Below are 26,858 nucleotides of genomic sequence, written 5' to 3'. Positions count from 1 at the left end.
CGACAGATTCCTTACCTCATTCTTCAGCGACCCAACTTCACTCATCAAGCTGTCAATCTTCTTTTCATAGGAGTTGATCTTGCTGCGCAGGATCTCTTCTTCGTCGGTAGACAGATCGCTCACACGCAAGGCTGTCATCATCTTTTCCATATCGGGGGGTGTGATCTCTAAACGATGGGTTGCCCCCTATTTATGACAACCAGGGCATTATTTTTACGTTCATGTATGGTTTATACTACATTGTGACGCTCACACGGTTCCCGAAAAAAACGTGTGTGCGCCATTTACGTCACAAATGCAAGTTTCATTGCAAGCAACCAAAATGACATTTTTAAATCAACTTTTTTGAGGGGGGGGGGGGGGGGGAGGGGTGTCTTTGTGGGTTTCCTCTGGGCACTCCGGTTTCCTCCCACATCCCAAAAATATACAGATATGTTCATTGGCTTCCCCCTAAATTGGCCCTAGACTACGATACATACACTACACGATACATACATAGACATATGACCATGGTAGGGATTAGATTGTGAGCTCCTCTGAGGGACAGTTAGTGACAAGACAGTACACTCTGTACAGCGCTGCGTAATATGTCGGCGCTATATAAATGCTTAAAAGAGAACCCAAGGTGGTTTCTAAGAAGGATATCCGCACACAGAGGCTGTGTCTGCCTATACAGTCCAGCCTCTGTTGCTATGTAGTGTCCCCCCAGGCCCCCCCTGCGCTCTGCTATGCCCCCATAAATCACAGCCGCGCTGTCGACACGCAGCGGGCTGTGTTTACCTATGCAGGGTCACTCTCGCCGCTCCCCCCGCCTCCTGCGTACCTCAGGTCCCCGCCTGTGTCCCTTCCCTCCCCGCTGATTGGAGGGTAGGGACGCGGGCAGGGAACGGTGCTATGCAGGAGGCGGGGGAGCGGCGGAGAGGGACACTACATAGGTAAACACAGCCAGCTGCGACACGCTGCGTGTCGACAGCGCGGCTGGGATTTATGGGGGCATAGCAGAGCGCAGGGGGGGCCTGGGGGGACACTACATAGCGACAGAGGCTGGACTGTATAGGCAGACACAGCCTCTGTGTGCGGATATCATTCTTAGAAACCACCTCGGGTTCTCTTTAAATAAATAAGACACCGCAGACCGCGTCCTAACATGGACTGAACAGTAATTACATGTCAAGACCTTAGATTTAAAGGAACCCACCAGATTCACCCAAGTGGGGGCACCGGACCTAGACTCAAAGAGACTTGGAGAAAGTGACTGGGCCAAAGTGGGTGCCTGCCTACTGACAACCCCCTGTGTAAGGATTGGGCGCTGACCCTAGTCTGCTTTTAAAATTAGGGGGATTTTTTTTTTATTTTTTTTACAATGTCCACCACTTTATTGTAAAGTAATACAATTGCATCTGCACCGGTGGAATATCTATGACGTGCTGTGATCACCCCTGGAGTCACAGGGACCTTGCATATCAGTTGAAAGGATCCGCACCGTCTAAAAAATGTAGAAATTTATTTAAAGCTCTTTAAAACATCATAGGCAAAATTTGAATGCGTTCCGGATCACCATTGACGCATAGCGTTTCGGATACAATCCTTCCTCAGAATGGTTCCAGTACACACTGACCAGAGCAGAGCTTTAAATAAATTTCTACATTTTTTAGACGGTGCGGATCCTTTCAACTGACACCACTTTATTGTATTCAACATTTTAAGTGGGACAAAAGTTGATTTGCTCACTGTAGAGCTACCAACCCCAGATGTTCCAATCAACTGTTCCAGGGATCTCCTACTGGCTCTAATCCTGCCCCTATCAATGCCACACCTAGCATAACCTCTTTCACAGAGTCTTTTTGCAACTAAACTGTATTCCTCCGAAAGTCATTTTTCTTCCGAGCAGTTCCGCCGAGCCCGCACGAGCTCCCCCACTGGGAAATCCCGTATGGTATGCACCGGGGTGGCAGCTATTGGCTCGGGGTGTGGTGTTGCCTCTACATGGCTTCCTAAAGGTCCTGGAAGAAACTCTACCCTGTACCGGCTCACCCAACAGGGTTACATCCAGGTAGTCAGTCGATGTGAGGTTAGCACTAGATGTACACTGTAGATGTGATAAATGTCAGAATGTAAATCAGGGAGAGGAAATATTTTACAATGGGCAAACACTGATTACATCATTTATAATTAATTACCGTATTTTTCAGACCAAAGGTGGGCGGGGGGAAAAATAGGTGTGTCTTATAGTCCAAATGTGCGGCCAATGTGTGTCCCCAGAAGGAAGGTCAAGGGCAGACCAGAGAGTACTCACTTAGGGCTGGTTCACACCTAGGGGGCGTTTTCGCTCTTTTTTTTTAAAGCGCCGGCGATTTTCAAAATCGCCCTAAGCGCTTGTGCAATGATTCCCTATGAGAGAGTGTACACATTTGAGCGGTTCGATTCCGATCCGCTCACCAAAGCGCTTCCTGTACCATTTTTGGGGCGATTTACTTGGAAAGTACAGAGAAATCACAAAACGCTTGAAAAAAAAAAAAAACACTTTGTATAGCGATTTCCCCAGCGCTTTCATGAATAAATAAATTTTATTTATTCATTTTCAGGTGAAAGAGTTCACTTGACGTCAGGAAGTGGAAAAAAAACTCTGCAAAAGCGCTTAGAAAAAAGAGATATATAGAGAATATATACACATATACATACACACACACACACACATATACATATACATATACATATATATATATATATATATATATATATTTATTTATTTATTTTTTCGAAGCATGCAAGTAAGCCCCGGGAGGCGATACAATTTCGATTTTAAATGTGAACAAAGCCTTCCATAGTCCCGGCTCTGAGTCCTGCATCCTACTATTTCACTTTTCCTGCAGCCAGCTGATAAGGATCTATTGTCACAGGCATTTATCCCCGTGCTGTTATGTGTGCATATGTGGCTCTGGCTCCTGCCTGGTCTTTGGCAGTGTCTCATCCGCACGCCCTGTCTGCCCCCCTCCATAACATCTTCAGTAATTGGGACATCATCTCTGCACTGATGGTGGCTGACATGACTCTCTGGCTCCAGCCTGATCTATGGCCACATCTCTAATCCTTGTGCGCTGTCCACTCCCTCCACAGCATATTCACCTTTGGGGATGTCACGTTTCACCCCCCTGCTCTCTTGCAAGCCATTAGGGCTCTTTCACACTAAGACGTTGCATTTGATGCGACGTTAAGGTTGCACAACGTGCCCCTAACGCAGTGCATGTAGGTTATAAAATTGGACGTCATTTTGTACTAAGTTATGTGTCTCTTGGTGCTCCGTTTTCATCACATACTAATGGAACGAAAACGGCGCATGCGTTACATTTAAAAAAAAAAATACATTACTGAGCATGTGCAACACACAACGCAGCAAATGTATTGCTAAATGCACAGCATGCAGCACTTTCTAAATATTGCTACACGTTACACACAACACAACGTGTGCACTGTGAATGTCGCACAGACTTTGCATTGCTGTGCGTTAGTCTGCGTTGGAACATTTTCTAACGTACGACTTTAACGTCGCACTGTGAAAGAGGCCTTAATCAACTATTGGGGGGGGGGGGGCTCTGCCCCAGACCACCAATCACAGCCATCCTCTGCCTCCTTTCCTAATTGGCTGCGATGGTCTCGCCGGTGGGACCAACACTCTGTCATTGAGGCCAATCAGCACATGGCCTTCAATTTTGTCCTCCCTATACCTGACAATAATGCACCATTGGGCTCCCGATCTCTCCCTACTTCTCACTTAGGTATTCTTGGCCCTTACAAGGATCACCAAAGAAAAAAAAAATCCCTATAACTGTATGTATTTTGAGAGTTTAGCCTGTCTAATTCCCCCTCATCTGTGACTCATTACAACTGTAATTTGATCTCTCAGCTGTTTCAGCTGGCTGCCTCAGCAGAGTAGCTAATTTGAAAAACACAGGATGTTAACCCTATGTCTGCTTCCATGAAAGCAGGAAGTAGGCAGACTGCAGATTTACTGCAGGATTTGTATCAGCTGTAACAAAGAAGTAAATTTTCTTTAACCAGTTCAGCCTTCAGTCATTTTCACTTTATGCATCCGAGCAATGTTCACCTCCCATTCATTAGCCTATAACTTTATCACTACTTATCGCAATGAACTGATCTATATCTTGTTTTTTCCTCCACCAATTAGGCTTTCTTTGGGTGGTACATATTGCTAAGAGCCACCTTACTGTAAATGCAGTTTAACAGGAAGAATAAGAAAAAAAAAAAAAACTGAAAAAAAAAATCATTTTTCAACTTTCGGCCATTATAGTTTTAAAATAATACATGCCTCCATAATTAAAACCCACGTATTGTATTCGCCTAATAGTCCAGGGTATTACACCGTTAAATTTTGTCCCTATCACAATGGCGACAATATTTTATTTGGAAATAAAAGTGCATTTTTTTCCATTTTGCATCCATCACTTTTTACAAGCTTATAATTTAAAAAAAAAGAGAGAAATATTTCATCTTTACGTTGATATTTAAAAAGTTTAGACCCTTTAGGTAAATGTGTTTTTTTATTGCAATTTTTTTTTTTTATTAAAACATTTTATTTGGGTATTTTTGGGAGGGTGGGATGTAAATAGTAATTTTATGTAAATATGTTTTTCTTTTTACATGTACATGTAGTTTTACTTTTTGACCACAAGATGGCAGCCATGACTTTGTTTACATGACATCACTCTAAGCGTAACATGTACGCTTAGAGGGACATAGGGGGATGCAAGAGGCAGAAAAAGCGAGGCTTCCGAGAGAAGCGGTCGCTTTTTCTGCAGGGGAGAGGAATCAATCATCGGGCACCATGTCCCGATTGATTGATTCCTGGGCTAATGATCCGCGGCCAGGAGTGAGCGTGCAATCGCCCACGGGAGCGCACATGGCCTTCTGGACGTAGCTTTGAGAGCAGAGAGGAAGTTCTGAGTTCAAGCACTTACCTCCCATTTGAATCCTGGGTCTCGGACCGTAGTCTTCCCTGGGGGTATCCATGGCGCTGTGGTCGTCACATTCACACTTTGGCGCAGATGTCCAGCATCACTCTTTCTTTCTTTGCTTTTGGTTCCTTTCTGATTAGAGGCAAAACACATCTTTAATGTCTATCTGAGATAAAAAAAAAAAAAACTTTTACTCATTGCATAATTGTGTTCCTTTCATGTAGATTATAGGGCATTCCTCAATCCAAATACTTTTTTTGTTTTAATATTCTAATTCCCTATAAGCTAAACAAGCCTCGCCCACAGCTTCTCCAGAGCGCCTTGGCACTCTCCATGTAGCAAGGGCTTATGGGAGCTCAGTCTGGGCAGGAGGAGGTTAATAGCCAGAGATTTCAGAGGCAGAAGGGAGGAGGAGAGGGAAGTTTCACAGGCTGAGGGCTGGAGATACAGATCAGCTTGCCTGTGTGTAATGTGACAAACAACATGGCCGGTCTCATTGTATCACAGGAATAAATAATCATAAACTGTTGAAGCTGTTTGCAGCTAGGTTTGCTGTGTAAACTATCTAAACTTTAGATAAGATATATAGACAAGTTACTTGTTATAGTTAGTTTTTCATCTCGGATCCACTTTAAACAACATTTCTACAATCTCAGGTTCACACATATGACAAAAATGGCCGCGATTTTGTCTCCTTTTTAATGGTTAGTCACTGTACTATCTGTATTATGCTTTCTTATAGCGCCATGTAGCGTATTCTACAGAGTTCAACTGTACATACCACACGAACATCTCTGTACTCGGATTCCAAGGACCACATCTCCCAGCATACATTGTGGCACATGTGAGACAATGTCAGGAAGTAGGAAATTATGCAGCTGTGATCGCTCTCTGGAGAACATGGTGGATCCCATACAGGTCGGGGGCCCGAGGAGCAGCACCCTAGTAGGTATGTAGTGACACACGCCCCCAACCCCCTCCCCCTCAAATAACACACTCAATTACAAACCTCCCTTACGGGGAAGTTCATTTTAAACCATACAGTGGTGTGAAAAACTATTTGCCCCCTATTCTTTTGCATATTTGTCACCCTTAAATGTTTCTGCTCATCAAAAACCGTTAACTATTAGTCAAAGATAACATAATTGAACACAAAATGCAGTTTTAAATGATGATTTTTATTATTTAGTGAGGAAAAAAAACTCAAAACCTACATGGCCCTGTGTGAAAAAGCGATTGCCCCCCTTGTTAAAAATAACTTAACTGTGGTTTATCACACCTGAGTTCAATTTCTGTAGTCAGCCCCAGGCCTGATTACTGCCACACCTGTTTCAATCAAGAAATCAATTAAATAGGAGCTAGCTGACACAGAGAAGTAGACCAAAAGCACCTCAAAAGCTAGACATCATGCCGAGGTCCAAAGAAATTCAGGAACAAATGAGAACAAAAGTAATTGAGATCTATCAGTCTGATAAAGGTTATAAAGCCATTTCTAAAGCTTTGGGACTCCAGCGAACCACAGTGAGAGCCATTATCCACAAATGGCAAAAACATGGAACAGTGATGAACCTTCCCAGGAGTGGCTGGCCGACCAAAATTACCCCAAGAGCGCAGAGAAAAAAACTCATCCGAGAGGCCACAAAAGGCCCCAGGACAACATCTAAAGAACTGCAGGCCTCACTTGCCTCAATTAAGGTCAGTGTTCACAATTCCACCATAAGAAAGAGACTGGGCAAAAACGGGCTGCATGGCAGATATCCAAGGCGCAAACCACTTTTAAGCAAAAAGAACATTAAGGCTCGTCTCAATTTTGCTAAAAAAAAAACATCTCAATGATTGCTAAGACTTGTGGGAAAATACCTTGTGGACCGCCGAGACAAAAGTTGAACTTTTTGGAAGGTGCGTGTCCTGTTAAATCTGTCGTAGAAGTAACACAGCATTTCAGCAAAAGAACATCATACCAACAGTAAAATATGATGGTGGTAGTGTGATGGTCTGGGTTTGTTTTGCTGCTTCAGGACCTGGAAGGCTTGCTGTGATAGATGGAACCATGAATTCTACTGTCTACCAAAAAATCCTGAAGGAGAATGTCTGGCCATCTGTTTGTCAACTCAAGCTGAAGCGATCTTGGGTGCTGCAGCAGGACAATGACCCAAAAGACACCAGCAAATCCACCTCTGAATGGCTGAAGAAAAACAAAATGAAGACTTTGGAGTGGCCTAGTCAAAGCCCTGACCTGAATCCTATTGAGATGTTGTGGCATGACCTTAAAAAGGCAGTTCATGCTAGAAAACCCTCAAATAAAGCTGAATTACAACAATTCTGCAAAGATGAGTGGGCCAAAATTCCTCCAGAGCGCTGTAAAAGACTCGTTGCAAGTTATCGTAAACGCTTGATTGCAGTTATTGCTGCTAAGGGTGGCCCAACCAGTTATTAGGTTCAGGGGGCAATTTCTTTTTCACACAGGGCCATGTAGGTTTTGAGTTTTTTTCTCACTAAATAATAAAAAACATTCATTTAAAACTGCATTTTGTGTTCAATTATGTTATCTTTAATTCTAACTCTAATGGTTAACGGTTTTTGATGAGCAGAAACATTTTAGTGTGACAAACATGCAAAATAATAAGAAATCAGGAAGGGGGCAAATAGTTTTTCACACCACTGTACATGTTAAACTCCGGCCCTCAGAGCCATTAAATTTGCCCCCCCCCCCCAAGTGGTTTCCGCACTTTGCATTAGGTTTGGCTCACTGTAGACCACCATGGAAGCCATATTGGAGGTGAAGCCCTAGATCACCAGGGAAGCCATATGGAGGTGGTAGGGGGGGGGAAGCACTGATCACTAGGGAACTGTATAGGGGAGGGTGGGGGGGGGGGCATTAGACACCAGGGAACTTTACAAGGTATGAAGTCTAGACCAGAGTAGCAGCGCACAGATCTATTGACCGCGCCGGGACTAGAGTAAGTGTTCTGCCGGCCCGCCCCTCATATTTGGAGGGGAGAGTAAAGAAGGGGGAGCCCTAAGGTGAGGGAAGGGGGGGGGGGGGGAGGGAGACATCCCCCCCTTCCCCAACCCCTGTGCCTACCGCTCTCCCTTCTCTGTGCTCACCCCTCCTGCTAGGGGGGGGGGGGGGGGGGGTGGAACGACACCTGGCAACATATCCTGGGCACATACAGGATCTTCTCAAAAAATTAAGATATTGTGATAAAGTTCATTATTTTCTGTAATGTACTGATAAACATTAGACTTTAATATATTTTAGATTCATTACACACAACTGAAGTAGTTCCAAGCCTTTTATAGTTTTAATATTGATGATTTTGGCATACAGCTCATGAAAACCCCAAATTCCAATCTCAAAAAATTAGCATATTTCATCCGACCAATAAAAGAAAAGTGTTTTTAAAACAAAAAAAAAAGTCAACCTTCAAATAATTATGTTCAGTTATGCACTCAATACTTGGTCGGGAATCCTTTTGCAGAAATGACTGCTTCAATGCGGAGTGGCATGGAGGCAATCAGCCTGTGGCACTGTTCAGGTGTTATGAAGGACCAGGATGCTTCGATAGCGGCCTTAAGCTCATCCAGAGTGTTGGGTCTTGCGTCTCTCAACTTTCTCTTCACAATATCCCACAGATTCTCTATGAGGTTCAGGTCAGGAGAGTTGGCAGGCCAATTGAGCACAGTAATACCATGGTCAGTAAACCACTTACCAGTGGTTTTGGCACTGTGAGCAGGTGCCAGGTCGTGCTGAAAAATGAAATCTTCATCTCCATAAAGCTTTTCAGCAGATGGAAGCATGAAGTGCTCCAAAATCTCCTGATAGCTAGCTGCATTGACCCTGCCCTTGATAAAACACAGCGGACCAACACCAGCAGCTGACATGGCATACCAGACCATCACTGACTGTGGGTACTTGACACTGGACTTCAGGCATTTTGGTATTTCCCTCTCCCCAGTCTTCCTCCAGAGTCTGGCACCTTGATTTCTGAATGACATGTAAAAATTGCTTTCATCCGAAAAAAGTACTTTGGACCACTGAGCAACAGTCCAGTGCTGCTTCTCTGTAGCCCAGGTCAGGCGCCTCTGCCGCTGTTTCTGGTTCAAAAGTGGGTTCATGCTTCCATCTGCAGAAAAGCTTTATGGAGATGAAGATTTCATTTTTCAGCATGACCTGGCACCTGCTCACGGTGCCAAAACCACTGGTAAATGGTTTACTGACCATGGTATTACTGTGCTCAAGTGGCCTGCCAACTCTCCTGACCTGAACCCCATAGAGAATCTGTGGGATATTGTGAAGAGAAAGTTGAGAGACGCAAGACCCAACACTCTGGATGAGCTTAAGGCCGCTATCGAAGCATCCTGGGCCTCCCTCCATAACACCTGAGCAGTGCCAGAGCCTGATTGCCTCCATGCCACGCCGCATTGAAACAGTCATTTCTGCAAAAGGATTCCCGACCAAGTATTGAGTGCATAACTGAACATAATTATTTGAAGGTTCACTTTTTTTGTTTTAAAAACACTTTTATTTTATTGGTCGGATGAAATATGCTAATTTTTTGAGATAGGAATTTGGGGTTTTCATGAGCTGTATGCCAAAATCATCAATATTAAAACAATAAAAGGCTTGGAACTACTTCAGTTGTGTGTAATGAATCTAAAATATATGAAAGTCTAATGTTTATCTGTACATTACAGAAAATAATGAACTTTATCACAATATGCTAATTTTTTGAGAAGATCCTGTATACCCCTGGCTACATATACTGGGCACATATACCCCCGGCTACATATACTAGACACATATACCCCCGGCTACATATACTGGGGACAGCTATACACCTGGCTACATATACTGGGGACAGCTATACACCTGGCTACATATACTGGGGACAGCTATACACCTGGCTACATATACTGGGGACACCTATACCCCTGGCTACATATACTGGGGACACCTATACCCCTGGCTACATAAACTGGGGACACCTATACCCCTGGCTACATAAACTGGGGACACCTATATCCCTGGCTACATATACTGGGGACACCTATACCCCTGGCTACATATACTGGGGACACCTATACCCCTGGCTACATATACTGGGGACATATACCCCTGGCTACATATACTGGGGTCATATACCCCTGGCTACATATACTGGGGTCATATACCCCTGGCTACATATACTGGGGTCATATACCCCTGGCTACATATACTGGGGTCATATACCCCTGGCTACATATACTGGGGACAGCTATACACCTGGCTACATATACTGGGGACAGCTATACACCTGGCTACATATACTGGGGACAGCTATACACCTGGCTACATATACTGGGGACACCTATACACATGGCTACATACAGTGATGTGAAAAACTATTTGCCCCCTTCCTGATTTCTTATTATTTTGCATGTTTGTCACACTAAAATGTTTCTGCTCATCAAAAACCGTTAACCATTAGTTAAAGATAACATAATTGAACACAAAATGCAGTTTTAAATGATGGTTTTTACTATTTAGTGAGAAAAAAAAAAAAAAAAAAAAAAAAAAAAACTCAAAACCTACATGGCCCTGTGTGAAAAAGAAATTACCCCCTGAACCTAATAACTGGTTGGGCCACCCTTAGCAGCAATAACTGCAATCAAGCGTTTACGATAACTTGCAACGAGTCTTTTACAGCGCTCTGGATAATTTTGGCCCACTCATCATTGCAGAATTGTTGTAATTCAGCTTTATTTGAGGGTTTTCTAGCATGAACCGCCTCTTTAAGGTCATGCCACAACATCTCAATAGGATTCAGGTCAGGACTTTGACTAGGCCACTCCAAAGTCTTCATTTTGTTTTTCTTCAGCCATTCAGAGGTGGATTTGCTGGTGTGTTTTGGGTCATTGTCCTGCTGCAGCACCCAAGATCACTTCAGCTTGAGTTGACGGACAGATGGCCGGACATTCTCCTTCAGGATTTTTTGGTATACAGTAGAATTCATGGTTCCATCTATCACAGCAAGCCTTCCAGGTCCTGAAGCAGCAAAACAACCCCAGACCATCACACTACCACCACCATATTTTACTGTTGGTATGAAGTTCTTTTGCTGAAATGCTGTGTTACTTCTACGCCAGATGTAACGGGACACGCACCTTCCAAAAAGTTCAACTTTTGTCTCGTCGGTCCACAAGGTATTTTCCCAAAAGTCTTGGCAATCATTGAGATGTTTTTTTAGCAAAATTGAGACGAGCCTTCATGTTCTTTCTGCTGAAAAGTGGTTTGTGCCTTGGATATCTGCCATGCAGGCCGTTTTTGCCCAGTCTCTTTCTTATGGTGGAGTCGTGAACACTGACCTTAATTGAGGCAAATGAGGCCTGCAGTTCTTAAGATGTTGTCCTGGGGTCTTTTGTGGCCTCTCGGATGAGTTTTCTCTGCGCTCTTGGGGTAATTTTGGTAGGCCGGCCACTCCTGGGAAGGTTCATCACTGTTCCATGTTTTTGCCATTTGTGGATAATGGCTCTCACTGTGGTTCGCTGGAGTCCCAAAGCTTTAGAAATGGCTTTATAACCTTTACCAGACTGATAGATCTCAATTACTTTTGTTCTCATTTGTTCCTGAATTTCTTTGGATCTTGGCATGATGTCTAGCTTTTGAGGTGCTTTTGGTCTACTTCTCTGTGTCAGATAGCTATACACCTGGCTACATATACTGGGGACACCTATACACCTGGCTACATATACTGGGGACACCTATACACCTGGCTACATATACTGTGGACACCTATACACCTGGCTACATATACTGGGGACACCTATACACCTGGCTACATATACTGGGGACACCTATATACCTGGCTACATATACAGGGGGCATATACCCCTGGCTATATATACTGGGGTCATATACCCCTGGCTACATATACCCCTGTCTGCATATACTGGGGTCATATACCCCTGGCCGCATATACTGGGGACACCTAGATGCCTGGCTACATATACTGGGGACACCTATACGCCTGGCTACATATACTGGGAACACATATACCCCTGGCTACATATTTTGGGGACTGCTATTCACCTGGCTACATATACTAGGGGACATCTATACCCCTGGCTACCTATTCTCAGGACTACTTTAGACCTGCCTACTTATTCTGGGTACCCCTGGCTACATATACTGGGGACACATATACACCTGGCTACCTATTCTGGGGACACCTACAGGCGTGGTTAATTCCACTGGGGACACCTATAGACCTGGTTACCTATACTGGGGCCACCTATTTTGGGGGAACTGCTGCCAGATTAACTGTATTTTTTGGGAACCGCTGCTGCCAGATTAAGTGTATTTTGGGGAACAGCTGCTAGATGATATGTATATTGGGGGAACCACTGCTGCCAGATTATGTCTAGTTTAAGGGAATAATTGCCATATTATCTCTATTTTGGAGGAACCTCTGCCAAATGACATGTATTTTTGGTGAAATGCTGTCAGATTACATGTGTTTTTGGGGGGGAAACACTATGGTAGAGCTCAAAACTTCCCTGGCAGACCTTTTACGCCACTGCTAAAGTCATGTATATTTGGCCCCACCCATTACCACACCCACATGTTGCATGGCCATGCTCCTTTTTTAGCGCGGATTGCTATGCGCTGCAGGTCCCTCCTTAGGGGGCGGATTAATAGTCTTTGTCCCCGGGCGCTGAAAGCCCTAGCTACACCTCATATGACACAGTTATGCTTCATGTCTCAATTCTCAAGATTTGTCTGACTGCGTTGCATACAGTATATAACATAAAACAAGAGAAAAACAATAAAAACCACCCCCTTACTAACTTATTCCCTCCCCAAATGATCTATCCCACCGCCCTCCCTTAAGTTACTCCTCTGCAATAAAACCTTCAGGGTTTGGCTCTTCTAATTCAGTTAACTGTTACATTCAGCTTGCCTAAAGTACCAGTCTATGTCTATGTACCTTATTTAAAGTTTAGATAGTTTACACAGCAGATCTAGCTGCAAACAGCTTCAACAGTTTATGATTATTTATTCCTTTGATACAATGAGAGCGGCCATGTTGTTTGTCACATTACACACAGGCTGTAATGATTTGCTCAGCTGCCTGTGCAGGCAGGCAGCTTTTTGACCATTGTTTAGGTTTGCATGCTGCAGGACTCTGGAAAGGAGAGCTTCTGTCAGTTTTGCAGCTAGTGCTTGCTGAGGAATTTGCATACGTCGTCATGCAAATTGCCTGGCCACATTCATTGGAGGCGTGTACTGTAAGTACTATGTGTTTCCCACAATGCGGTGCTGGTCATAATTATTATATTATTATTTAGTATTTATATAGCGCCGACATATTACGCAGCGCTGTACAGTATATATACAGTGGTGTGAAAAACTATTTGCCCCCTTCCTGATTTCTTATTCTTTTGCATGTTTGTCACACTTAAATGTTTCTGCTCATCAAAAACCGTTAACTATTAGTCAAAGATAACATAATTGAACACAAAATGCAGTTTTAAATGATGGTTTTTATTATTTAATGAGAAAAAAAAACTCAAAACCTACATGGAGCTGTGTGAAAAAGAAATTGCCCCCTGAACCTAATAACTGGTTGGGCCACCCTTAGCAGCAATAACTGCAATCAAGTGTTTGCGATAACTTGCAACGAGTCTTTTACAGCGCTCTGGAGGAATTTTGGCCCACTCATCTTTGCAGAATTGTTGTAATTCAGCTTTATTTGAGGGTTTTCTAGCATGAACCGCCTTTTTAAGGTCATGCCACAACATCTCAATAGGATTCAGTTCAGGACTTTGACTAGGCCACTCCAAAGTCTTCATTTTGTTTTTCTTCAGCCATTCAGAGGTGGATTTGCTGGTGTGTTTTGGGTCATTGTCCTGCTGCAGCACCCAAGATCGCTTCAGCTTGAGTTGACAAACAGATGGCCGGACATTCTCCTTCAGGATTTTTTGGTAGACAGTAGAATTCATGGTTTCATCTATCACAGCAAGCCTTCCAGGTCCTGAAGCAGCAAAACAACCCCAGACCATCACACTACCACCACCATTTTACTGCTGGTATGATGTTCTTTTGCTGAAATGCTGTGTTACTTCTACACCAGATGTAACGGGACACGCACCTTCCAAAAACTTCAACTTTTTTTCTCGTCGGTCCATAAGGTATTTTCCCAAAAGTCTTGGCAATCATTGAGATGTTTTTAAGCAAAATTGAGACGAGCCTTGATGTTCTTTTTGCTTAAAAGTGGTTTGCACCTTGGATATCTGCCATGCAGGCAGCCGACCACTCCTGGGAAGGTTCATCACTGTTCCATGTTTTTGCCATTTGTGGATAATGGCTCTCACGGTGGTTCACTGGAGTCCCAAAGCTTTAGAAATGGCTTTATAACCTTTACCAGACTGATAGATTTCAATTACAGTACTTTTGTTCTCATTTGTTCCTGAATTTCTTTGGACCTCGGCATGATGTCTAGCTGTTGAGGTGCTTTTGGTCTACTTCTCTGTGTCAGATAGCTCCTATTTAAGTGATTTCTTGATTGAAACAGGTGTGGCAGTAATCAGGCCTGGGGGTGACTACAGAAATTGAACTCAGGTGTGATAAACCACAGTTAAGTTATTTTTTTAACAAGGGGGCAATCACTTTTTCACACAGGGCCATGTAGATTTGGAGGTTTTTTTTCTCACTAAATAATAAAAACCATCATTTAAAACTGCATTTTGTGCTCAATTATGGTATCTTTGACTAATAGTTAACGGTTTTTGATGAGCAGAAACATTTAAGTGTGACAAACATGCAAAAAAATAGGAAATCAGGAAGGGGGCAAATAGTTTTTCACACCACTGTATATATATATATAAATATAAATATATATATATATATATATATATATATATATATATATATATATATATATATATATATATATATATATATATATATATATATATATATATATATATATATATATATATATATATAGTCTTGTCACTAACTGTCCCTCGAAGGAACTCACAATCTAATCCCTACCATTGCCATATGTCTATATTATGTAGTGTAAGTACTGAAGTCTAGGGCCAATGTTAGTGGGAGCCAATTAACTTATCTGTATGTTTTTGGAATGTGGGAGGAAACCGGAGTGCCCGGAGGAGACCCACGCAGACACGGAGAGAATATACAAACTCTTTGCAGATAGTACCCTGACTGGGATTCGAACCAGGGACCCAGCGCTGCAAGGCGAGAGAGCTAACCACTACGCCACCGTGCTGCCCATAAGGATTCCTTCCTGTGAAACACTCCTGGAGGAGTGTCAGCCCTACTCTTTGTTTGAAGTTCAGCTTAGAGTAATTCCTGAAACTGCGCTAGGCAGGTTTCTCTAGTGCAGTTAGGATTGCTTATCTGTTTTGTTTGTTCTGTTGCGATTGTCCTGTCCCAGCGGTGGTCGACAGGAAATCGTTCTGATCTCTGTTCTTGGAGTATAGCTGGTGCAGCGGTTGCTACCAGCTATCTCTTCTGATCTGTCTCACTTGGATCGCACTAGCATCTTGCGCTAGTGCTGTGGATCCTTCTGTTCTGTCTTCCTGGATCGCACTCGCCTTGCGCTAGTGCTGTGGATCCTTCTGTTCTGCCTTCCTGGATCGCACTCGCCTTGCGCTAGTGCTGTGGATCCTTCTGTTCTGCCTTCCTGGATCGCACTCGCTTCGCGCTAGTGCTGTGGATCCTTCTGTTCTGTCTACCTGGATCGCACTGGCATCCTGCGCTAGTGCTGTGGATCCTTCTGTTCTGTCTTCCTGGATCGCGCTAGCCACTTTCGCTAGTGCTGTGGATCCTATCTCTCGCTTGTCCCTGTTTTCGTGTGTCTGTCTTGTCTGCTACGAACGCTTGCTGGAGGCTCGGTGAGGTAACCGTTAAGCAAGCGTTCGCGTCCTCTGTTTCATGTTTGTCTGTCGATGGTTAGTTAGGCGTGCTTGTCTCTATTGTGCTTATCACGTGGAGACCACGCATAAACGCGTGCACTGTTGCGAATGAGTGCGGTGTTCGCGCTTAGCTAGCGTTTGTTATTTTCCGTATCTCCTCATTGTATGATTTGCTGTGCCTTTGCTACTCTCGTGCTCTGCCTTGCTATAACCTTGTGTCACGTCTGGCGATCGCACCTCTCGCGATCGCGTTCCTACTTCTTATCTGCTGTGGTGTGTGCAGCGTCGCGGGTTGACGACTAGTTTGGTGCACACACATACAACCTGTCCCTTTGCTCGTTCTCATTCGCAATCGCTTCTCATGCGATTGCGTTCTGCGCTTCGTACAATTCCTGTCTGGCATTTGTGGAGGTACAGAGAATTGGTTCCTCTGCACTCCACAACGCCATCTGCCGACAGGAATTTCCCTCTACGGGTGCGTAGCACCTTTTGCTGGGTTCCTGCAATCATACGCTTGTGGAGGATTTCCGCCGTGTCAGCGCACGCGTTGTGCGCTGATCACGGAGGAAGTTCCACAATCGTTACACAGGCAAGCTGATCTGTATCTCCAGCCCTCAGCCTGTGAAAACTTCACTCCCCTCTCCTCCTCCCTTCTGCCTCTAAAATCTCTGGCTAATAACCTCCTCCTCCTCCTGCCCAGACTAAGCTCCCATAAGCCCTTGCTACATGGAGAGTGCCAAGGCACTCTGGAGAAGCTGTGGGCGAGCCTTGTTTAGCTTATAGGGAATTAGAGTATTGAAACAAAAAAAGTATTTGGCTTGAGAAATGCCCTATAAACTATATCAAAGGAACACAATTATGCAATGAGTAAAAGTTTATCTCGGATCCACTTTAAGCCTTTCACCATGAAGTAAATGGCAGATAAATGGTTTCCATTTTATGAAGAACTTTTTCATTCCTTTCTCAATGTGTGTAGTGGCATCTAATCTTTCTATCTATAGAAGTTGCATGAGTTTGTCTTTAACGTCAGAGATGGTGGGTACCGCAGGATAAATCCATCTATTATAAATGGCTTTTCTGGCCGAAATCAATATTAGATGAGCTATGGGACAAACTTTAAAAAGCGGAACTGAAGTAGGTTTTAAAACAAACTTTTTCACTTACCTGGGGCTTCTGCAATAGCGCTATTGCAGGCTGGAACGCGAAGAAGGATATGCGTAACCAGAGCTGTGCAGGCGCAGTGGCCCGTCGGCAAAAGAAAGAAGCTGGCGGCGGGAGAACGGAGGATCGCCGCAGGACAGGACAGCTGCTGGGGGCTTGCAGAAGCCCAGGTAAGTGAAACAGTTTGTTTTAAAACTTATTTCAGTTCCGTTTAAGTTTATCTCTTCCTTCCTCTGCTACTTTATTTTCATTAAAAGTGAATCTTTAACATAGTTTTTTTTTTTTTTTTTTTTACAGATTTTCTTTAGGAAAGGAGTCACTTGTTCCCAGTGATTATCCAATTTGGGGCATTGCCACACACAATGCAACATCTTTGCTTTCCCTTGACCACATTTTGGACACCTTTCTGTATATCCCTGGGGAGGATTTTTAGAAGGTATTGAATGCTTGTTTGGCCCCAAAAAAATGAACATTAGATAAGATTCCCGCCCTACTTTATTGACAATAAAGCCTCTAACCACATTGTTTCCCTCAATATTTTCTTCTAGTTGTGGAGACGGAAAGTATTTCTGCCACATTTTCATATTTTGTATTCCTAAATGCTGACTAGTAAGGCACTGTAGGTCTAACTAAGTCTGAGAGGGATTTTTTCTCCCTTCTGGGTTTGAGAAAAGTGTCCAAAGTAATATGGTTGCTATGGAAGGGATGCTTTTGAGGTAACGCGATACAAAAGATTTCACTTGAGTATACATCAAATAATGTGACCTGGGGATGCCATATGACTCTCGTAGAATCAAAAAATATGAGCCAAATCACATTAATCAATATTGCCATGGACATGCTGAGCCAAATAAATATAAGACCAAAAAAAAAAAAGTCCATGTAGCATAAAAATTACTTAAAAAATATCAAACAAGCTTTATTAATAATCAAGAACAAACCTATTAAAAGCAATTAAAACCACAAAACAGCAGCAGTATGCAGCGGACATAAGTAAAAAAAAAAAACATAATTATATAGGTACAAATCATGTGTCCTGATGTGTACCAAGCAGCATAAAATATATTAATAAGAGTTACTGCAAAAACAAAATACACTATGCATAAATAATGTGAGTATGTGGAGACCTTCAACCACCACAAAAGACTATGCAAAGTCCTAAATCCTCTGAAAATATAAAGGTGTGATGCTTACCTCGAGACCCCCAGATGTCCGTTGCCCGCCGCGGTCCCTCACTAGTACCGCAGAGGTTTCTCGGTCCCCCTGCTTGGATGCGGATCAAGTCAGATACCGATCCATAAACTGTCCCTGGTGCCACCCTAAACTGCTCAGCTCCGGGTGTTTGCAGTCCCCTCTCACCATACGGGTACCGGAACCGGAAGACCGCAAAATGATATTTTAACAGAGGCACCAAATTAGGATAAAATATTTAAAAACTGTTTAAAAAAGGGAGGTAGTGGTGGACTTCCCTACCTAAGAAGACTTACAACAGTCAATTATCAGCAAAAAATCTCTATTTGTAATTCCAGATTTTGCAATGCGTTTCACGGGTCTATGCCCGTTTCATCAGGCGCTTTTTGCTTGCCAAGGTAAAACAGCAGTTACTCCTGCTATAGCCTGATGAAGTGGTCATAGACCCATGAAATGCGTTGCAAAATGTGGAGTTAGGAAGAAAATGTTTGATGATAACTGACTGTTGTACGTCTTCTTGGGGAGGTAACATTTTTTTAAATATTTTATCCTAATTGGGCGCCTGTGTTAAAATATCTGCTTGTAAACGGAGAGGAAGAGGGTTGCGGAAGATGGCGGAGGAGCCCTGGAGAATTGGGGAAGCCTCCAGAAGCTTCCCCCTACTGACTGCCATAAGTATAAATAAGGAAAGTACTAAAACAAAACAAACAAACAAAAAAAAAACACATTTTGTAGGCAAAACAAAACACCCACCTGCACTTTGGGGGCGGTCTTATTCCCCTTGCTGCGGATACGGACTGGTGGGGAGGGAGATCGGTTCTTCATATTTTTCTGATAAGACAGATCAAAACAAAAAAATAAAACAAAGTGCAGAAGCGTTGGAAATTTTTTTTTACTGCTCAATTACAGATACTATTATTAAAAATAAATAAATAAATAAAATAAAATAAGGTTTTACCTAAACAGCACATGGCGTTTGCAGGTTCTCCCCATGTCTGTGTGTCTCTCTACCAGGTGTTCCAGCTTTCTCCAACCTCCCAAAAACGGAACACTGAGGACCTGTTTCCACTTTAGCGGTGGGAATCGCTGCGGTAAAAATTCGCATGCGGATGCAAATTTCACATGCGGTTATATGCGAATTTTAATGCGAATTCGCATAAGATTTCACATGGATGACGATGTATGTGAATTTAACCATGGCAGTGCCTGTGTGCTTTTCCATTGATTCCATGCAAAATTGTATGCGAATTTGCATGAAAATTCGCATACCAATACCGCATGCGAATTCCCTATCAAATACATTGTATGCGATTCGCATAGCGGTATGCGGTGTGCAAATTCTGATGGCTCTGCCGTGCAGATTTTTTCTGCATAGAAAAACGCAAAGGAATCCTGACAAGTGGAAACAGTCCCATCCACTTGTATTGGCTATGCGAATTTGCATGCAGCAAACGCATGCGAATTCGCGATAGTGGAAACGGGCCATAAAAGCTGCATACACACATCCAATTTTGATTAGCCAATTTTACCACCTCCATGTAGTATGAGAGCTTAGCTACACAATCTGATAGAAGGGTGGGGTGGAGTTGCCCAAAATATATGGGTAAAACTTGAAAGGACAACTGTAGTAAGAGGTATATGGAGGCTGCTATATTTATTTCCTTTTAAGCAATACAGTTACCCAGCTATCCTGCTGACCCTTTTAGCCACAGCCCCTGAACAAGCATGCAGCAGATCAGGTGTTTTTGACATGCTGCATGCTTGTTTACGGTGTGATTTAGACACTACTGCAGTCAAATAGCCCAGCAGGGCAGCTAGGCAACTGGTATTGCTTAAAATGAAATCATTATGGCAGCCTCCACATCCCTCTCACTACAATTGTCCTTTAAAGCATAACGTGTAAACAAGAGGTAATTGCTTTATTCTATAGAGCAGGGGTCTCAAACTCAATTTACCTGGGGGGCCGCAGGAGGCAAAGTCAGGATGAGGCTGGGCCGCATAAGGAAATTCACAATCGCGCCGCATCGCTGCCTCTGCCCGCCCCTCTCATTGTTCCTTCACAGAGAGGGGCGGGGAGAGGCGGCGATCGATGTCAGGAGGGGCAAAGCTGAAGCCGAAAGCTCTGCCCCTTCCAGGAAATGCCGGCGGATTGCCCCCGGACGATTTGGGTGCTCTGCAGCCCTCGTTTAGCGGCGGATTACTTGGGAGCACTGAAGCGAACTATAAGAAAGCTTTTGCCGGCGAGGGCCACAAAATATTGTATCGAGGGCCGCAAATGGCCCGCGAGTTTGAGACCCCAGCTATAGAGGAATCTACACTCTACTCATGTTACGAAGGCATTTTCTTTTTATTGACCTGAGGAAGCAGGCCATGATCTGCGAAACGCGTTGTCAATCTTTTGAATAAATATCTTTCCAGTTGAACTGGTGTCTCTATCTTCTGGAGAGGTAAGCGATTACCTCTCATTTACAGGTTATGTTTTAAAGGGAACCAGAGAGGAACGTAAAAAAAAGAAAAAGCTTTTATACATACCTGGGGCTTCTTCCAGCCCCATAAGCCTGGATCGCTCCCACGCCGCCATCCTCCGCTTCCTGGATCGGCGGTACCGGGTCCCGTCACTTCCGGCGGACGCGGGCAATTGTCCGCATCACAGGGGCTCCCTCCATACCCGTACGCATGCGGCTGCGCAGTAAGCAGCCTCACGCGTACGTATATGGAGGGAGCCCCGTGTGATGCGGACAATTGGCCGCGTCTGCCGGCCGACTGGCGGCCATGACGGGACCCGGTGCCGGCGGATCCAGGCACCAAAGGACGGCGGCGTGGGAGCGATCCGTGCATATGGGGCTGGAGGAAGCCCCAGGTATGTATAGAATCTTTTTCCTGGGGCCTCTGGTTCCCTTTAACACCCATATATTTTGGGTGTTTCCACCCCACCCTTTCATCAGTCAGACCTCCTTTGGAGGTAATAGCTTTACAGTTTTCTGGAAAGTGTATTGAACTACAGGAGAGCGGCCGGCCTGTATCCAGCAGGACCTGGAGCACCGAGCAGGGGTGGTGAATTCCCCGAAAGCTTATATGGTGCTTGCAGGAACTGCAACCCACCTTTGTGAACATATAATCATATTATACCTAACGATAATGCACCATTGGGCTCCTGGTCCCTATAAGCACCTCCAAATCCCTTCAAGAGACACTAACGTAAAAAAGTGCCCCTGGGGGTATTTACCTCGGAAGGGGGAAGCCTCTGGATCCTATCGAGGCTTCCCGCCTTCCTCCTCCATCCCACAGTGGTCTCGCTGGCCCCTCCAAAACCACAGCTGACAATGTGTTGTGCTGTGGCGCAGCAGCGCCTGCAATATTTACCTTCCCCAGCTCAAGCGCAGGTGCGGCTCTCCCATAGGCTAAGGCGGAAATAGGCGATCCCAATCGGGTCCACTCTACTGCGCAGGTGACTTGCGCCTGCGCAGTAGAGCTGACCCAACTGGGATTGGCTATTTCCGCCTGATCCTGAGCTGAGAGACGCTACTGCGCCTGCGCTGGAGCTATGAAGGTATTTACCTTATTTACATGCCTGCTGCTCAGAGGGGCCCAGCAAGACCACCGTGGGACGGAGGAGGATGGGGGAAGCCTCGATAGGATCCAGAAGCTTCCCCTTCCCGAGGTAAGTACCCCCCAGGGGCATTCCTTTACGTTACAGGTTTTCTTTCAATAGGTACGCAATCTGTTCAAAGTTCTCAAAATGTACTTCCTAAATTATGATTAGGGATTGTATTAGCTTGTAATTATGCAAATCACAGGCTTTTTGCGCTTCCGCAAAGCATTCATAGCGGGTCTAATCCCTTCCAAACAATTTTCTGCTGATTAGATCTGCCTGAAATCGATTAAGCTCTGTAAAACTGATAGAGAACAGGCTCGATTTAGGCTAAGTTCACATTTGGCCTTACTCTCCCTGTAACAACAGGTATGCAACGGAACAGGAAAGTGGCGCCACACATTATCCATGTGCGGTGTAGCATACAGTCAATGAAAAGTATGCTTCACTGTGCTGATAACGCTGTGGTTATGCGGCAAATGCGCTGCATGCAGTTCGTTATGATAACGCACTCCGACAGACCCCATCCTAATGGCCGCATTGCTTTTGCACTGCAGTTTGCAATGCGGCTGTTATAATGCACCGCTATGGCCCACTGTGCTCCTGGCCTTACTTAAAGAAAACCTGAACTGAAAATTAAAAGTCAAAATAAGCATACACAAGTCATACTTACCTTCCATGTAGTCTACTCCTCAGTGTCTTTCTCCTGTCCAGCGTCCTGTTTGTTCACTGTAATCAAGGGAATTTTCTGTCCTCCATTTTGTAAATGGCCATTACCCATAACAGCTTTCTGGTCAGCACACAGTTAAACTGTAACATTGCCCACTTGAGCCACAGGGAAACATGGATATTACCTGGTACATCAGCTATAACTGACAGCAACTGATATTTTACTGACAGCAACTGATATATTTCAGATCTGACAAAATGTTGTCAGAACTGGAAGGGATTATTGTCAAAAGAAAATGGTGAGCTTCTGAGAGGAACTGATGGCAAGGTAATTATGTAATGTTCATTTGAAGTTACCTCATGTGTTTATTTTAAATATTTTTACTCAGTACAGGTTCTCTTTAAGGTGCGTACACACATGCGACTATAGTTGTTTGAAACGAGCGTTCCCCGATCGTTTCAAACGACGATCGTTTTAAAAAAAAAAAAAGCAGCAAACGACCATGAAGTCTAACGACGGACGAGCTAGATCGTTCAAAACGAATGATCTAGCTGGACGGATTTTTCCCAACGACGATCGTTTGCAAAAGTAGTACATTGTTGGAAACGATCGTTCGTACTAGGCTTGACATGCGCATTTCACTATTTCTCCTTGGAACTTTTCATTTTTATGCGCAGGCGCAATAGTTACTTTTACGTGATGTAACTAAATTAAAGCAGAAAACCGAGAGCCCAATATGGTGCAGTATGTTAGGATGATTTGAGTAAATGGTTAAGTGAGAAAAGTTTATACTCACAAACATGGGTTACCGTCCAGGTAACCACTATAAAGGCAGGTGAGGAGATTAGGCCTGTCCTCACTCAGGGCTAAGAAGTCACTCTCTGTAGAGATGAGAAAAAGGGGGTAGCACTCCCCTCCACCAGGAGTGGACGCAATGTATTTATACGTTGGACAGAGGCGCCAGCAGGATAAAAATTCATAAAATCTTTAAAAGTGCTTGGAGAAAGTGGTGGGCTTGCCTCCCAAAAGCAGACAAGACGTCCTTATTTTTATATAAATAAACACATTTATTATACAATACCCCAGATAGTAATGCAACGCGTTTCGCAGGTCAAGCCCGCTTCATCAGGCAAAAATAGGGGCAACAGGAGGTCTGTAGTAGCAGGAAATGTAACGTTTGTTCTAACGATCTGATCGTTACACACCTTTTAAAACTAACTTTACTTAGGTCGTTCTTTCATCAATTAAAAGTTTGTTCGTCGTTCATAACGAACGATCGTTGTCGCATGTGTGTACGTAGCATCAGACAGGTGTAAAGAAAACAGGAGCTAATAAAGTGCACTCTCTGCCAATTTAGATTGATCCAAATCAAACTGGTTAAAATGTGCATTAAAATTTGCACCAAACCCAGAATTATTATCATCTCATTTACCATCTGTAATGGCTACCACAATAACAGCATTTGAAATGCAATGTTAATGATAAGGCTACAGACAAACTGCACTATACACTGCAATCTATACTGATCAGAGCAACCATGTGGAAAGGCCCTTGTTAAATATTTATCACCACATGTAGCCAGCAGCCATTCAACAATCACACACTGAGGTGGACACAGAATTAGGGCTCAGCCACACTATAACCGCTTTTCTGAGTGCTTGTGATTTATTAGCGCTTTCTGGGCACTTTTATTTTAAAATTGCTCCCATTCACTGTAATTAAAATAATTTAGAAAAAAAAAAAAAAGCCGTAATTTTTCTCGTACGCGATCGCAGCAATTTTTACGATTAAATGGTATCATCCTGATTCAAAACTTCTTACGATTTTAATGAAAGTGAATGGGAGCGATTTTTAAAAAGCACTCAGAAAACCGCTAATCATGTGGCTGAGCCCTTAGGTTCCTACCTGATTAAGAATAATGTATATCTCGATGACTATGGAAGTCAGTCTGCCTGCAAAGATCAGAGTTTACAAAATCCCCAACTAGCAACGAGCCCTGGATGTAATCCCAGGTGACTGGAGACTCCTAGCAAGCTGTTCCTATGGTTACTGAAGCTTCCTGCAATCAGCTGAACTGTAATCAGCCAAGCTGTCTACCATCCCTCAACTCTGAAGCAACAACCTAACCCTGTGCCATGCACTCTCCCACTGTAATAATGAAGGGCGCACATGCAAATATCAGGAAGACTGCTCCCAGCATTCATCAGCATTTATGAAACTACAGATAGAATCTAGTTATAGTAAACTCCACGGGACCGGGAAAAGTGGTTTACAATATCAGAAATTGTCATTTTCATGCACATAAAGTATACAAGTATACCGTACTGCTACATTTTAACTCAGTCAATAATTGGGAGTCACTTTTTCTCTTATAAATGGCATCTTGTTGAAAATGCCATTACAAACCTAAAACAACTGTTTTACAAACTAACTTTGTTTTTTTTTTCAATGGCAAATGGCACCAGTAGCGATCGGCACCACACAGAGTCAGACCACACGCTGAGACACGCAGGCGGCAGCCAGACAGAGCCATAATCAGACTGACATTTTGGGCTTGCAAAGGGGGCCCCCTTTGCTTTACTTGTAGCATACAATACTTATACAATAGTGGATAGCGCCGCTGTTACTCTTTAGCAAGGATGGACATTTGGTGGGCAGACTACAAGGTCTACCATGGCTGTGTTATTGGGCCAAACATTGCACTCCCTGAGCAGCAGCGAGTGCAGTGACTGGCCCAATGACAGAGCCATGGTCCCGCCCGTGAGACCATCTGCTCCAGTAAAAACACAAGCTGCCATACTTTTTCCCCTTACTGCCGCCAGGGCTTACTTTCGGGGTAGGATCTGTATTTCGAACATGCTCAAAAATTCCTGCTAGGGCTTGCTTTCGGCAGATGCCTTAATTTTGGGGAAACAGGGTATTACTACCGTAGCTAATAGCTATACACAGGTCAGTAAAGTGATATACTGTAGGAGTGTTCCGCACAACCAATGGTCTTCAGCACTTAAGATGCAAACAGGATGCAAGAGGCTATGAAGGTGGATGAAGGCACTCATGTAAATATTAAAGAAAACCTGTACTGAAAATTAATAGTCAAAATAACCATACACAAGTCATACGTACCTCCCATGTAGTCTACTCCAGTGTTCTCCCCAGAAATGTTTTCCAGCCGGGTGGCATAAAAAAGTAGCCGGGTGGGGCGAGATGAGAGAATACAGGGCTGGTGCTTATTTGCACAACTCTGGAGGAAGTAAGCCCATGACAGCCGGGTGCTCACCAAAACTAGCCGGGTGTAGCACCTGGCTAAAAGGGCCTGGGGAGAACACTGTACTCCTCAGTCTCTTTCTCCTCTCCTGCGTCCTGTTTGTCCACTGTGATCAATGAAATTCTCTGTCCTCCATTTTGAAAATGGCCATTACCCCATAACAGCTTTCTGCTCAGCACACAGTTAAACTGTAACATTGCCCACTTGAGCCATAGGGAAACATGGACACATCAGTTCTCCTCTCAGCCGTAACTGACAGCAACTGATATAAAACTGACAGCCACTGATATATTTCAGTTCTGACAAAATGTTGTCAGAACTGGAAGGGATCTTTGTCAGAAGAAAATGGTGAGCTTCTGAGAGGAACTGATGGCAAGGTAACTATGTAATGTTCATTTGAAGTTACCTCATGTGTTTATTTTAAATAATTTTACTCAGTACAGGTTCTCTTTAAGAACAATCTAAAGGGTCCACACACTCCAGTAAAGAACAAATCCTTGTTTATTCAGTAAAATGTGACACACATCCATTTGTATAACCAACAAACATTTAAGGGCCCCGGGGGGTCCCCTTTGTCAAGGTAACTTGACAAAGGGGACCCTTCGGGGGCACCGAACCAAAACACAACGTGTATGATCACACGCCATCTGCACCGCTGATCCCATTCACTACAGTGAATGGGGCAGCACTGTGCTTCCCAAAAAATGCATGCAACAGTGTGATATTGCATGATACTGCTGCGCACCGCATATGATGGGAACGGCAGAAGTGCTGTCTCTGCCGCTCTTGCGTGTCGCACATCATACACTCTGCCGAAATGCGCATGGAAGTGCGTATGATGTGAACCAGGCCTTAAAAAAAACAGAGTTTGCACTCCTGCAGATGACAATTTATACAGAGTTATTTACAAAGCCAATGTTTCAGAAGCTCATTCGAGGCCCTTCATAATTATTGTTTAATATTTTATATAGTGCTGACTTCTTTTGCAGTGCTTTATAGAATACATAGTGTTGTCACTAATTGTCCCTCAGAGGGACTCACAATCTAATCCCTACCACAGTCATATGTCCATCACAGGGG

The 26,858-nt window shown here is 43.9% G+C and overlaps 1 protein-coding gene across 1 annotated transcript in view; it reads right to left on the bottom strand.

The window, feature by feature from the left end:
* The window catches only part of ODF2 (outer dense fiber of sperm tails 2), a 107,619-nt gene that overhangs the window by 73,428 nt on the left and 7,333 nt on the right, over nt 1-26,858 (bottom strand). The window contains exons 2-4 of the mRNA XM_068248531.1: nt 19,005-19,082; nt 4,977-5,105; nt 16-186 (exon numbers count right to left, since the gene is read on the bottom strand). Of these exons, the coding sequence (XP_068104632.1) occupies nt 16-186; nt 4,977-5,105; nt 19,005-19,082 (378 nt within the window). The remainder of the gene's footprint in view (nt 1-15; nt 187-4,976; nt 5,106-19,004; nt 19,083-26,858) is intronic.

Source organism: Hyperolius riggenbachi, chromosome 8, assembly GCF_040937935.1.
Source record: "Hyperolius riggenbachi isolate aHypRig1 chromosome 8, aHypRig1.pri, whole genome shotgun sequence".
Taxonomy (NCBI): Eukaryota; Metazoa; Chordata; class Amphibia; order Anura; family Hyperoliidae; genus Hyperolius; species Hyperolius riggenbachi.
Note: the sequence above shows the minus strand (reverse complement) of the source record. Positions and strands in the feature narration are given on the sequence as shown.